At 35.2% G+C, this 15,776-nt stretch overlaps 2 protein-coding genes, 2 long non-coding RNA genes and 1 pseudogene across 4 annotated transcripts in view; 3 read left to right on the plus strand and 2 right to left on the minus strand.

Moving 5' to 3' along the window:
- LOC133874643 (uncharacterized) overlaps positions 1–15,776 on the plus strand; it is a 73,897-nt gene that overhangs the window by 44,606 nt on the left and 13,515 nt on the right. The gene's annotated exons all lie outside the window — the stretch shown is intronic.
- LOC133874644 (uncharacterized) lies at positions 839–7,549 on the minus strand. Its single transcript, XR_009901338.1, has 4 exons — positions 7,286–7,549; positions 6,895–7,159; positions 6,375–6,488; positions 839–2,127 (listed from the first exon to the last, which is right to left on the minus strand). It is a non-coding gene; the product is annotated as an uncharacterized LOC133874644 (long non-coding RNA).
- On the plus strand, positions 995–5,158 carry LOC133874638 (G-type lectin S-receptor-like serine/threonine-protein kinase At4g27290). Its single transcript, XM_062312511.1, has 7 exons — positions 995–2,264; positions 3,166–3,300; positions 3,474–3,631; positions 3,702–3,912; positions 4,036–4,273; positions 4,350–4,500; positions 4,694–5,158. The coding sequence occupies exons 1-7, from the start codon at positions 995–997 to the stop codon at positions 4,994–4,996; spliced, it is 2,466 nt and encodes an 821-aa protein (XP_062168495.1). The 3' UTR covers positions 4,997–5,158.
- Positions 10,040–12,323, minus strand: LOC133876261 (uncharacterized; annotated as a pseudogene).
- LOC133874583 (uncharacterized) lies at positions 14,372–15,739 on the plus strand. The gene is made up of 2 exons (XR_009901325.1): positions 14,372–14,658; positions 15,482–15,739. It is a non-coding gene; the product is annotated as an uncharacterized LOC133874583 (long non-coding RNA).

Here is a 15,776-nt window from a genome sequence, read left to right on the forward strand (position 1 = left end):
CAATTCTTTTTTCCTATTGATTTTTTTGTAACTGCTTGGTGAAGGTGTTGTAGCTCCAGTGAGATTCAAACCAAGTTGTGGAATCATAGAGTATGTTTGTAAAGTTTTTGCTATTCATGACAACATTATTTATTAACATCATAGGTTTTTTTTTTTTTTACATGTCCATACAAGAGGGGGAGGGGGATTCGAACTAAAGACCTCCGCTTCATAAGGCGTGGTCTCTAACCGATTAAGCTACCCTTTGAGACTATAAACATCATAGCTTTTCAAAGTTCATGATGCATTGTAATGAAGAAATTTTTATTTGGAATCACAATTTTATGTGTCTATAAGTTGGTTGACATAAACACAATGAATATGAATATCATACATGATTTTCAATACCTTTGATTTGAAGTAACAACACATGTGTTCTATCTAAATTAATTCTCATTTTCTTTTGTTATATCATATTTATTAAATTTTATAGTTTTACTTTAATTGTTTTAAAAATTCAATAAATACTTGTTTAATAATCTAGATATTAAATCTATTCTACAATATATATATAATGTTAACAATTATATTGATAAATAACACCGAGTGCTTGCCATTCAACTAGTATTTTTTTATAAGCATAGTTAATAAAGTAGTTAGTTTCTTTTTCACAGACGTCTGATCCGGTCTAAAGAGTCAAAGGTGGCTACGTAAAAAGACAACTAAAATATCAATCTTGGTGTCTAAGGAGGCAAAGGCGGCTACGTAAAAAGACATCTAAAATATCCATCTTGGGCCCCATGACTGACCTGTTGGGCTTTCAAGTTATCACATAATAGGACTTCTATGCACAAGGAAATCAACGGAAGCCTTTATTCACACTTAAATTCAAATTTCTTGAAAAGCAAAATGGCTTGAAGGCAGATAGTCACGAAGACAATCAATGGAAACCTTGTATATGGATATACATATATTTACTTTCTCTGAGGAAGAAAATATAAACCATTAGAAAATCATGGAAGCCTTTACCCATCTTTTTGTCGGCTCTTTCTTCTTCTCTCTCTTAAGAACCTCCATTTCACAAGACAGTACTATTACTCCAAATCAATCCATCAGAGACGGTGGCACTTTAGTTTCAGCTGACGGATCATTTCAATTGGGATTCTTCAGCCCAGGTACTTCCAAAACTCGATACGTGGGAATATGGTACATGATATCTTCGGAGACAGTTGTATGGGTAGCCAACAGAAACGCTCCGCTTAACGATCAGTCAGGAGTTTTAAAGGTCACTGATGATGGAGTTCTTGTGCTTCTTAATAGCACCAATAGTATTGTTTGGTCATCTAATACATCAAGAACCGCAGAAAATCCAATTGCACAGCTCTTGGACACCGGGAATCTTGTTGTGAAAGATAGAATTGATGGTGACCCAGAGAAGTTTTTGTGGCAGAGTTTTGATTATCCATGTGACACACTCCTACCGGAAATGAAGCTTGGATGGAACTTAGTAACTGGTCTAGATAGGTTTTTATCATCTTGGAAGAGCACGGAAGATCCTGCTCAAGGCGAGTTTTCACTACGAATCATTCTTCGTGGGCTTCCGCAACAGGTTTTAATGAAGAGAGATTCAATAAAGGCTAGAGTAGGGTCATGGAATGGCCTTCGCTTTACGGGATATCCTGGATTAAGACAGAATCCGGTATATAATTATGAATTCGTGTTGACTGAGAAGGAGGTTTATTACGAGTACAAACTTCTAAACACTTCTGTTTTCTCAAGATATGTGGTAAACCCATCAGGCGTTGTGCAGCGATTCACATGGATGGATCGGACACAAAGTTGGGAGCCTTTCGTTACAGCCCAGTCAAATCAATGTGAAATTTTTGCCTTCTGTGGTCCATATGCTTTCTGCAACATCAATAACTCTCCTGTATGTGCATGCTTGGAAGGATTCTTACCCAAGTCTCCAAAAGATAGGGACTCAATAGATTGGTCTGATGGGTGTGTTCGAAGGATTCCTTTGGAATGCAATGACAGAGATGGATTCCTGAAGCGCACGGGAGTGAAATTGCCGGACACATCTTCTTCCTGGTATAACAAGAGCATGACCCTCGAGGAATGCGAAGGAATGTGTCTTAAAAACTGCTCCTGCACAGCATATGCAAGTTTAGATGTCAGGGGAAGAGGAAGCGGCTGCGTGCTTTGGTTTGGTAGCCTTGTTGACATTAGAGAATTCGTTGAGGGTGGGCAAGAACTCTATATAAGGATGGCCATTTCAGAACTGGGTACCATTTCACTTCTATTTTTTCTCTTTGAATTTTTCTGAATTTTTATTTTCTTTTATTTTGAATAGAGAAATGATTCATTTCATTGTGGGTTGCTTATATTTATTCTCAAAGATCTAATAGTGATTTTCAAAAGGGGAAGAATGAAAGAAAGGCATGAGGAGGATGTATAGCATGTCTCCTTTAAATAAGACATAAGGACAACTACATCCATTGGTTTTCAATTGGCGAAAGTAGATTTATTATATATGTTCGTTCATTTTACGAGGGGAATTAGGGAATATTATAATATTAATAAAATGATTAAATTTATTATTTATAATTCTTAGTTTAAGTTTTTGAATAAATAATAATTTTACAAGATATCAAAGCAGAGTTTTTGAGTTCAAACCTTGATTCTATAGTTTATCGATTTTTAATAAACATTCTACGTGTTGGACCTTATTTATTAAGAGGGAGTATGAACTCATACCTGAGGGGAGTGTTAGAATAGTAATAAAATAGTTAAATTCATCATTTTCTATCAGCTAAGGTCCTGACTTCGAATAATGTCTTCGTAATTGAACTTCTATTTTAACTGAATATTCCATGTCTTCAGCCTAATGATTAGATTTATGATTTCTTTATAACTTAAGCTTTTGAATAAGTGGTAATTTAACTGGAATAACCAACATTATTAGACACTAGATGATATATTCCAAAGCTTACGTAAAAAGCTGATCATTCAATCACAAACTAGACAAATTGTAATGCCAGGGAAACTAGGAAGGGGTGGTTGTACGTGGTGGTGTTGAGCTCAACTGCTCTATCCACCTCATTTAATTTGCACCCATTTCCCCGTCTAGAATATGGGCAAGACAAGTTATTCTCAAGGCCACCTGACTTTGTTTTGATCTTTCAGGTCGTCTTGAGAAAAAGAGGCACTTCAGCAAGAAGAAACTAGTAGCAATTATAGTTGGCTCAGCATTACTAGTGTTGGGAATGACAATAGTTGGACTAGTCTCATACATATGGAAGAAGAAACTCAAAAACCAAGGTAAATTTGTAAGAAATGGACACAGATATTAATTGATTCGTGATGGTAGATTTATAGCTAAGAAATTTTAATAAATAGGTCTTTCATGAAGAACAAATTGGGAGGTAAGTAATTTGCTTCTGGTAAAAGAACTATCCAAGATTTTTCATGCCATGCATCTCTTGTTATTTCAGAAATGACAAAAAGAAGTCAGATGAAGGATTATAACAATGAAAGTGGTAAGGAAGATATGGAGTTACCAATATTTGATATGGTAGCCATAGCTAATGCAACAGATAATTTTTCAAACAATAACAAGTTGGGAGAAGGTGGCTTTGGACCTGTGTACAAGGTAAATAACAACAAAACAAGGTGAGCTATACTTTTTATTTTCCAAATTATATCGACTCTTTTATTTTCAGGGTATATTGCCAGAAGGAAGAAATATTGCTATGAAGAGGCTTTCAAAAAATTCTGGACAAGGACTAAACGAGTTCAAAAATGAAGTTAATTTGATTGCCAAACTTCAACACCGTAATCTTGTGAAGCTTCTCGGTTCTTGCATTCAAGAAAATGAAAATATGTTAATCTATGAATACATGCCCAACAAAAGCTTGGACTCCTTTATTTTTGGTTTGAATCTTGATCTTGACTTAATCCAGAACATTCATGTTTAGTCTTATTCTCTTTCATTGATAAAATTGTTTATTGAAAATTTAGTCAAGTATGCACTAATACGAATGTTAAATTGGACAGATAAAGCAAAGAGTAAATTACTAGATTGGCATAAGCGCATCAACATTATTGGTGGTGTTGCTAAAGGGCTTCTCTATCTTCATGAAGATTCTAGACTGAGAATTATTCATAGAGATCTAAAAGCTAGCAATATCCTTTTAGATAACAATATGAATCCAAAAATTTCAGACTTTGGCCTGGCTAGATCATTTGGAGAAGATCAAATTGATTCCAAGACCAATAGGATTATCGGAACATAGTAAGTATGCTTAAACTTCTTTAATACGCTACGTTTAGCTATTTTTTAATTTTTGTTTGCAATGATATTTTTGCAGTGGTTATATGTCTCCCGAGTATGCGGCGCATGGGCGGTATTCAATAAAGTCTGATGTGTTTAGCTTTGGAGTTTTAGTATTAGAGATAGTGAGTGGAAAGAAGAACAGTGGATTTTGTCACTCAGATCACCACCTTAATCTTACTGGACATGTAAGCATAAATAGTGGCAAATCATACTGATTTATTACTCTCTTTTTTTTTTTTAAGAAACATCTTATTAACAATGCAGTTATTGATAGTGCAAAGGGTCACATGATGCCCCCATTATCTTGATGCTCTTTCGATAATCATGGGCTAGTTTGAATGCAGTCCAACAAACAATTTTGGTTTTCATTTCTTTCAGGCATGGAAATTATGGATTGAAGACAGGCCAATGGAACTAATTATCGACGACTTGGTAGCTGACTTGTGCACTCTATCTAATGTATTACGACACATTCATGTGGGTCTATTATGTGTGCAACAAAGACCAGAAGATAGACCAAACATGCCGTCAGTGGTTCAAATGTTGAGTAATGAGAGTTTATTGCCTAAGCCAAAACAACCAGGTTTCTTTACAGATTCACTTGAAGCAGATTCTTCATCTACCAAGTATGGAACTTGTTCAGCAAACAAAATCACCATTACATTATTGGAAGCACGGTAAATAACGTCACTTGAGCGTAAAAGGGAGGAGTTTTTTTTTTTAATGGATTTTTGTAAATCTTGACTTCAGCATATTTAGCTAAACAAAAAAGGTATGGAAACTGCTATACTTTAGCACAAAAGGGTCAAAAAGAGAAAGATAAATAGTTTTGGCATAGAGCAATGATACTTCTACTATATTCATGTTGTTTATTCATCTAGTGGATAATGTTTACACAGAGTAATGCTAGAAAAATTCAATAGTTGATTTGAAAAATAAAAAAAAATTGTACGGAAATGTAATACAGATGTACACCAGATGGACGTGTATCATGTCTCAAGAAGTAATGCTAAAAATCTCTCTTGTATCCCTCCAATAATAATGTGGCTTTTAAAATTACCATTAGACTTGTGACCGATCACTATTGAATTTTGATCAGATTGTGATTTTTAAAGCCATCTCATTTTTGGAGGGATACAAAAGAAACTTTTAGAATTAATTGATCTCAAGATATATAGTGTTTATATAAAGAGCAATGCTAGCAACTACATTTTTATTTCATTATATTGATCTAACAATCTCAACCAACATTTAGATCAGTCATTGTTTTTTTTTTTTTTTTTTAAATCAAATATTAATTGGGATTGTTATGTTAATATTATGGGATAGTATATAGCATTACCCTTGCATAAAATTAAAAACAATTAGTTCTTAAAACAAGCATAAATCTATTATTCGTAGAATTAGTTTTTTGCGTATATAATTAACTAGATTTTTCGGATCTTATTTCCTTTATATTTTTATTTGTTCTTTCAACTCCTACAACATACAAATTCACCTTAAATCGAAAAATCAACACAAAAATTATATAACCTTTTGGAAGCATGTCAACCTTTTTAGGGTCGGGCTCAAACTCCTTTCCTCCTCCAGTCCTCCTATTCCTTTATATATTCTTATCACCATTAGGGGTTTCATCAATATCTCCCGATCGACCCTCCAAGAACCAGCAGCTCCCAGCGAAGAAGAAGCATGGCAGCGCACTATTTTCTAGACGAAATCATACCCGATATTTTCTTGAGACTGCCCGTGAAATCCCTAATGAGATTCACAGGCGTCAATAAAGCATGGTGCTCCATTATCAGTAGCCCTACCTTTGCTTTCGCTCACCTCGCCCACACAAAATTAAGCCGTCCCCATAACAATCACAATGATCGCATTCAGGGGCGGAACTAGGATTTTTGGTAAGGGAGGACGAACTTGTATAATTTTTTTTACAACAAAATACTCATTTGATTCAAATTATAATTTCAAATTTTCATGATATCACCACCACACAATAATATAAAGTACTATTAAAATAAACTAAGCACAATTTATAGTGTAAAAAGAAAAAGGGTACCTTTGAGGGAGTTATCAAACCCACTAGAGAGGGCTTAGGGCTCGAGGCCTTGAGAGCTTCAAGGAGCTTCCCCATATTCAGCTCCTTTAGTCGTCAATATACAACAAAACACACCTACCAAAACATCCATAACCACAAGTACCCTTTAGATCTTCAAAGAATTATTCAATGCTCCAGAAGCAATATTCCCCCCTCTCACATAAATGGTGGCTCTACCATTTATGAATTCTATACTAACTTCTAAATGCAACATGAACCCAGATTGCAAACTGCTATAGAAAACATGTAGATATACTGCTAAGTCAGCATAACCAAATGGGCATTCCAGAAAACACCACACAACTATTATAGAAACCAATCCCATTAAGTGGATATTAATGTTCAACCAATATATACCCCAATAATCCAAGTTTTTTACTAAATATATATACAAGAATTAATATGCCAGTTCACCAAGAGAAGAATAAAAAGAAAAGCTTCCAATAAAAAGACTTGTAATTGATTGTCAAACACCACATACATGACCTGTCTTTCTTCTCTGTTTTGCTCTTCCTCTGTTTCTCTCTGTCTCTCCCTCTATTCTTCCGCTCTTCACAATGCTGGCCTACCGGCAATACCTCACTTTTCGGTCTCTTGTTTTCTTGTTGGCCTACGTATACACAAACAGTCCAGAGTCCAGACCACCATGGAAACTTTCTTACACCTTCAAAGATCTCTGGTTAGCTGTCGCAATTTCTGTGTGTAATGCTTGAGAAAGTGGTGGTGGCCGTTGTTTAATGCTTGCACTTAACAAAAACCAACCAAGGAAAATTGTCAAAAACCCCAAGACCCTACGGTCCCTACCTAAATTATTAGGAAAAAAACCAAAACCTATTCAATCAAGTTAAAAGGGGAAATGAGAGGCAACATACCCATAACCCATCTTCCCAAAATCAATGCGTCCATTCATTGAGCCTTCCATGAGTATTGACGAGAGATTTCCAGATAAAGCCCAAGAAGGAACCAAGCAGAGGTGAAGGGGTAAAAAAAAAATCAATAGAGAGAGAGGCGTTGGGGGAGGGGATGCCACACATGGGAAAGGGGGAAAAAGAGAAGGGTGTACTTTCTTTTTCAGAGGTGAGAAGGGTTAAAAAGGAAAAAAAAAATGGAAACTGAAATGGTCTGCAAAAAGTAAAAAGGCTGGCATGGCAGAAGAGAGAAAGTGGGTGGGGGGGACAAAATATGGGGTTAAAATATTAAGAATAAATTTTAGGGGGGACAAAAATAAAATTTTAGGGGGACAAATCAATAATTTTATATATTTTAGGTGAAATTTTAATATTTTTTGGGGCACATTCGTCCCCCCACCCACCAACGTGGGTCCACCCCTGATCGCCTTCTCCTTCTAAAGGTTTCTTGTATGTATATTAAGAAAGAGCCTAACCGCCACGGCAGATACACTACCACTGTTGTCACTACTTGCCTTGGCAAACAAAAAACAGATAAGACCAGTCAATCAAATCATTCGATGAAAACATAGAGTTGAGTTTCTTGTACAAAAGCTTAAAGCATTTTGAGGTGGTTGGTTCTTGCAATGGGTTGGTGTTATTAAAGCGTTACGTCGACACCCTTGTTTTGTAGAACCCATTGTTTGGAAAATTTGTAACCCTTCCTAAACCTGGCAATTTTGGGTACGAGGAGTCTCGGTTGCGTTTTACTGGTTGGGGATTTGGGTTTGATTCACGGAGAAATGACTACAAAGTGGTGAAAATTGTTTGCTTAGAAAACAATATTGGCAGTGACAAAGTTGACTCTCTGGTTCAGGTTTTTTCACTCCGTACTAGGTATTGGAGAAGATTTAGAGTTGGTGTTCCTGCGTGTCGATTAACTCTCCGTGGTTTTTTGCCACCGGTCATCAATGGGCCTCTCCATTGTTTTATTGACTGTCGTCCGCAACCTTACATCAATGGAGCCATCCATTGGCTTGCTTCATCCCAGATTGGCAACCTTGTTTTCACTGCCGAACTTTGGTCTTGTCATTTGATGTAAGCAATGAAATATTTCGTGAGATAATGCTACCAGAAAAAATAGCTTCTTCTTCCCCACCTGTCCTGTCTATCTCAGTATATGGAAAATCACTTGCTGTGTGTGTTGCCTCATCAACTTCTTTAGGTTCTTTGTGGGTGATGAGAGAATATGGTGTAATTGAGTCATGGACGGAAGTTTTAATGGACCGAACTCTACCAAAACCATTGGGTTTTACTACGAGCGGCGAGGTACTATGGAAGACGTACAGATAGTGGAGACGTAGCTTCATACGATCCTAAGAGGCCAAAAGTTTTGAATCATAGAGTTGATGATGAGGGAATCCATTGTTTTGCTGGTTCTTATGTGGAGAGCCTTGTTTTACTCAACGAATCAGATCTTGCAACAAAACGACGAAGCAAGAAGGGGAATAGAAGAGCAACGAAGCAAAAGAGAGTGATCGACTGCTTGAACCTACCAAAAGACCTCGTCAGGAAGTCTAGGCAGAGAATGTCGCTTTTGGAGCTGAAAGAGAGAACAAGAACAAGAGGAAGAGGAAGAACTAGAAGATGGGTCTTCAAATACAGAAAAAGAAAAAAGAGGACTTCTATCGCAAAAGAGGAGGAAGAAGAAGAAGAAAGTGGCAGGGTAGTGGTGAGACCAGAAGATGAAGAAGTAGCACCAGCAACAACAAATTAAATAATGATCAGTTAAACAAAAAATTTGAAGAATTCATAAGGAAAATGAAGGAAGAAATTAATTAGGATTGAAGCGCAAAGACATCTAATAGCTAGCAGTCTAATGTATAGTTTGAGAGATAATATATCATAATATATACTAGAATCCTTTGGTCTCTTTTAAAAATGACTAAGCTCTCGAGCCTCTCATGGTTTCTTCGAACCCTTTTCCCTACTGTATGCTTGTAGAACTTAATTTCCTCCTTTCTTCTTGTTCTTTTACTGCAACTAGCTAGTTAGGCAAAATGCAAAACCACAAAAAACGATAAAGAATCGTAATCCGTAAAGACAGCGGCCTTGAGCGGTGGCTTTAGGTGGTGGCCTTTGGCGGATTCAGGTGGTAGAGGAGGTGGTGGTCTTGGTGGATTGTTTGGGGTAGATCCCGTAGGTCTCTTGAAAGGGAAAATGATCCTTTTGATGGGTTTTACACAACATCATTATTGAAGTTATTATCTTTCTTTATATATATATATATATATATATATATATATATATATATATATTTTGACATATCCACACAAGAGGGGGAGGGGGGATTCGAACTAGTGACCTTCGCTTCATGAGGCGTAATTTCCAGCCGATTGAGCTACTCCTTGGGGACTGCCACAAAGATATATAAGAAGCTTCATGCATTCACATGAAAAAAAGAATTGAATATGGTATTATCTACAGTAATTAGTCATGCCGGCCATGATCGCCGTTACCTTTTGCATCATTTTGTATCACAATCCACGAGAAAGTGGCCAGATTTTACTCTCTCTCTCACAATTGAATCGAGCAACTCCTCTTTTTTACCATCCTGGTTCCAACTTCCAAGTAGTTAATTTACTCTTGAGAGGGGAAAAGAAAAATGACAACAGTATTGAATGAAGCAGCCAATAAGAATATTTGTCAAAGCGCGAAACAGTAGTTAATTTTATGTACCTAAGGGGGATCTATGGATAGAGAATTGGAGCTGGCTTCTGCTGGTGCTTCAGAAATTCTTGCTTCTGATTTCTCATTTGAATAACTAGCAGATAAAAAAATCAATCAATATAAGAGATAGTACATAGCAAAAACATGAATATATGCCAAATTCAGGTGAGTGATCAACGTGGATTTATATGCATCACATAAAACTTCTGCTTTACCTTCACATAGTAGATAATTTCGTGTTGCAAAATGGTTCATATGCATCACAAAAACTTCATTCTTCATATAAACCAGAAAACTAAGCATTATCTATATGTTCTTTTAGCAGTTTCACAGTAAGATGGAACGCTTAATTAGAATGATTTTTTCTTAGTATCCATTTAGCTTCTTTTCCACTAACGAGATCTTTTGTAGGAGAAAATAGATAATTAATGACAAAGTTCGTCATTCTTCAGCACTCGGTACAAAAGAATTCAACATAATATAATCCATATTAATAATCACGTTGAGAGTATTGTCACCCAAATAAGCTCTACACAGTCCACCCAACGAAGTCTTTGTTCTACTGGGATCACACCATAGGTAACAAGATGAGCAAATGGCCAAAGCTTCCACCCTGCCTGCATAACACAACGACCAACAATAAGATTAGATGCAAGATAAAGTCACCTACATACATATATCAACATCAACTACATGGTGGACTGAGCTTAAACTTGACCTGAGTTAAACAACAAAAATATCATTGCCAAAGCTAGATGAGCTTCTATCACATAAATCAAATCAAACCCTAATGTATGTGAATTCCATCATCCTGCAAGCCTTCCCTATTGTATCATTCAAGCATAGATCAACTCCTATGATAACTACAACAATTTTCTATCTGGATTACAAGATAGTCTGCTTGAATTCGGGTCAATTATATACTTAGGCTTACAATAAAAAGAAAAATATAGGATTTCTACAATACTCAGTCATGTTTCACCAAAACTAAATCAACTATTGACAGGACCCGTATCTGTTAACTTTTTGTAAGAGAAAATTATGAGGTTTGTGTGGAACATAAGGACCAAATCAAAAGCTTGAAAGCAATGTCGATTTAGAAGTTAGATGCATTAATGAAGAACAGTATTAACTTCTAGACAACTAGGAATGAGAGGCAGGGAACAGGTCATTTGCAACACATGCAATTGCTTACATAATCCGTTTATTGCTGCTAGACCAAAGTTCTTAACATCAGAATGCAAAACTTCAATGAAGATTAACTACTTACTTACTAATTAAAGAATTTAAAATGACTGTTCCAGCCACTATTTGCAAGAAGGCACAAACGAAGCAGGAGTCAGTTCGAAGTTTGGCTCTAAACACTCTAGAAGAATACAAAGATAAGGAAGTAGGAGCCGAAGGTACACTTACAGTCAGCATGGGCCAGAACGTCGCCTTCAATTCATTAAAAATACTAACTGGGGACTCGAAACGCAAAAATCCCAAGAAAGTAAAATAAATGCTATTCCAAACTGCTGCCCATGCAGTTTGGTCGAAGATTACTTTGGCAGGAACCACCCATAAGTCTTGGAAAGGAAAAAGCTCCTGGAATCAGAGGAAGCTGTTTCAGTAAACCAAAGAACTATGAAATTCAACTAATAAGAAAATAGAAACCATAATGATCACCTCACAGAACTGGTAATAATAATGAGAAAGGGAGCCATGTAGAGTAAAGCCAACAAGGCCAGATCTGAACATTCGTGCTCGTTCAAAATCAAAGAGAGGTTTTCCTTCATATCACTGCAGAATTAAAGAATATAAATTAAAAATTATGAAGTTATGTAAAGGCCAATTTGTGACAGAAAAAACAAGATTTAGAAGGAATTATTTTCACAGCATGGACTAACCTGTGCAATCCAATCACCTACAGAGTACACCACTCCACTAATAACCGTTTTTGCCAAAACTGGGTTTGTCTTAAGAGCTTCCTCATAAGCAGTCCAGTTGTGCCGATAGAAGTAGATGATTTTATTGAAATCAAAGGAATTACAAAAGACTAATTCGAGCTTAGCCCAGCTCCAAGAACTCAAACTATTTTTCAATTTCGTTTGAGTTCTTGGAGATTTTAATTTTTAACACTATAAAATAATAAAAAATAATTATTATTTTAAGTTAGATTAGGCAAAAATGCTAACATGTCACTAACTCCGCATTGAAAATTAGACAGAAAATAAACAAAAGGACTTATTTCGAAGGGAAGGGATTCCTTTACAATGCCTCTCACGCAACTTCTACACAACCCTTCTCGCATTGTGTGGGACTCACATACATGAGTCTTACACAATGTGAGATGGGGTTATGTAAAAGTTGTAAGGGAATTATTTTTCTATTTCGAATTTGCGAAAACTCAAGCTACAAATATTGAAAGTTGAAAATACATTTACTTAGGAATTTATCATACATTTACTTTTATTTTTTACCATAATTGTGTAAAAGTTCATGGGCTTTATTTACTCTCAAAAGACGCCTTGAAAGAAGAAGGGATACATTGGCTTATAAAGTCCACAACCCAAAAAAACCTTTGCGATGTGGGGAGGCCACCTCTGGGGGCCGGGTGGCTCGCAAGCCACCCCAAAACCCCGTATTTTCATTTTAAAAAAAAATAAATAAATAAATTTTAAGTTCTAAAACATATAATATAATAATAAAAAAAATATATTATTTTAAGATGATTTTAGCGAAAATGTTGACGTGGCACTAACAGAAGTTGCAAAAATGGACGGAAAACTCATGAATGGGCCGATTTCAAATTCACGAAAAACTTACGCAACGAATATTGAAAAAAAGAAGTAAGAAATTGATTTCAAATGGCACTCTGACCTAAAAATTTATTAGACATTTACCTATCGAATAAAGACTTTTTTGGTGCTACAATTCTTAAGAGCAGTCAAGTCTAACGTTGGAATTCTTTATCAAAAGTAAAGAGGAGAATTTATAAGAATTTAATTTTCCACATCACAAGTCAGATATAAAAATGTTAAACATGATGTCACATAAGAATTTATAACGTTATTTAATTGTAATTCTATTAAATTGATTGTTAATTAAGGGTCCGTTGGGGTTTGCGATTTTAAAAAGTGCGATTTTAAATTACGATTTTAAAATGTGCGATTTGAAAAAAATGATTTTTAGAAACGCAGTTAAGCGTTTGGCAAAATCGCAATTTAGAATTTAAAATCGTAAATTAGCCTTTAAAATTCTGTATTTTCAAAAAAGCATCATCTTATCTGCAATTTGAAAAAGCAGATTTTCTGCGCTTTCAAATAACAAATTTTTAAAAACACAGTTCCCAAACGATTTATGTTCTACGATTTGGTTTAAAATCGCACTTATTGTCTACAAAATCACAATCCCAAACGCACCTTAAGAGAAGTTGTTTCCTTTTTTAATTTATGTTAATTATATGATAAATCTATGAGTAAACGCGCGATTTGAATTTACTCTCTCATTTTTAATTTTGAAAATTAAATGCCTAAATTTTTTATTATTCGCAACAAATCCCTCCGTGAGTTTGCCATCCAAGTTTACTATAGGCCATTAATATCATGTCAACATTTTTGCTTAAAATAATATATTTTTATTTTATTAAAAATTAAAATGTAAAAAATAAATTTAAGAAATAAAACCTAAAAAAAAAAAATGTTAAAGAAAAGAAAGGAAAAAAAAAAAAGAAAAAAGAAAAAAAAAAAAGGGTCTTCTTCAGCTGATTGTAATGCTTTTCTTCACTGGATAATCCGGAATGATGGAATATGTAAGGGATATGGTGTAATTGAGATGTAAATGGATATACGTATTTGGTATATTAATAGAAGTCAATGATTTTATTGAAATCAAAGGAATTACAAAAGACTAATTCGAGCTTAGCCCAGCTCCAAGAACTCAGACTATTATCAATTTCGTTTGAGTTCTTGGAGATTTTAATTTTTAACACAATAATAATAAAAAAATAAAAAAATAAAATAAAATTATTGTAAGGTAATTAGGCAAAAATGCTGACATGTCATTAACTTGGCATTTGAAAATTAGACAGAAAATAAACAGAATGACTTATTTCGAAGGAAAGGAAGGGAATCCTTCTCGCACAACGTTTTTTATATTATAGGAGTTCATATACGTGGGTCTCATATAATGTGAGAGGACATTGTGTGAGAGTTGTGTGAAAATTATAAGGGAATTATTTTTCTATTTTGAATTTGTGAAAACTTAAGCCGCAAAAATTAAAAGTTAAAAATACGCGATCGTCTAAATAACCTAGCGAATAAGCCGGCCTGGTTTAATCAAATCCTTTTTTGAGTTGGGGTTTTTGTCTAGTTGTGATTTACTTTGCATTTTCGTACGTTTTCTCAACAACCAAACTGAGAAAGGAAAAAAGAAATTAAAGACAAGCTTATCATGACCATATTCCGATATGGGTGTTCCAGAGGATCGAAAAAAAATTGTGTCAACAATCAACTCCTCTCTTATGGTGGCTCCAACCTGCAAAAACAACTCCATTCAGTGCACTTGTTCGCAAGTTCTGTGGGTTTTGATTTTTGTGGGTTTGCTTGTTTGATTCAATACCTGTGCATTTGTTGGGCGACCTCTTTGTAAGTTTTGGATAGTACTTTTGGGCGATTTCTAATTCTGTGGGTTTTGGATGTTTTGAGTCAATGTGATATCTGCTACGGGCTGGTTTGAGTCCATGTCATATTTTTTGTTTGTTTGTTTGTTATTTTTATTATTATTATGGGTGTGTTTCTGCATTCTATTTGGTTTGTGAACGAAGGGGTATGCCATCTCATATGCTATTTGATTGTTTTTAGGTTGTTGGGTTCAATTTTATGACTGTAATTTTTATGGGAATTTTTGCACATTAGGTTGTTGATTCTTGGTTTTGTCCAGCTTTGTGCTATATTTTCCTGCGTGGTTCATCTGTAGTGTTTTTTTTCTTATGAAAAATACTGAGCGAGAAGCATTTTGTATTGAACATGGTACTACAATAATGGGTCTGGAACTGTAATGGAGGCAATGTTTGGTAATATGTGGGGCTTAATTTTGATGGGTTTGCTCGAAAGAGAATGATTTTGGTTGGTGAAGGGGTGTGTGTGAGTTATAGACATGGTATATATGTACATCTCTTTTTAGTTGTATAGCAGAAGGTGATATATGATGAGTAACATACAAGTTTGTTAGCACAGTGTTTATAATAGGTTGGAGACATCTGGTTAACCTTATTTCGGAGGGTTCTTGTTTTGCAATTTGTTTTAGAATTTTGGATGTCATGCATTGCTTAATTGTATGAAGTAGCCATTAATCGTATGTTTGTCTTGGAATGGTTGGAATGGTTGTCTGCTTAATTTAGAAAGAATAAAAGAATCTGTCTTTTCCTCTTGTGATCTAAATCTTACCTTTGTTTTGATCGTATTGTAGGAAAACAGCCGATGCTCTGTGTTGCTGAGTTGATGCCTTGGCATCTTGGGGGCTAAGAAACAGGAGCCTGCATCCTCTTCAACTGCAGTTTGAAAGGTTATTATACATGGGGATGAAAGTAGTGGATTGGGACGATTGTGATGTTCCAGGCAGTTTATTAGTGGCTATTGGTCTGTAACCATATTAAAAATATTGTAATTGAAATTTATATCCTGTGCACATTGCTTCAAACCCTATTGATTCAAGATGATTTTAATCCTTTTTTGATTATTTATTGAATTTGAATTCGTTAAAA

The sequence above is a fragment of the Alnus glutinosa genome, chromosome 8 (assembly GCF_958979055.1).
Source record: "Alnus glutinosa chromosome 8, dhAlnGlut1.1, whole genome shotgun sequence".
Classification (NCBI taxonomy): Eukaryota; Viridiplantae; Streptophyta; class Magnoliopsida; order Fagales; family Betulaceae; genus Alnus; species Alnus glutinosa.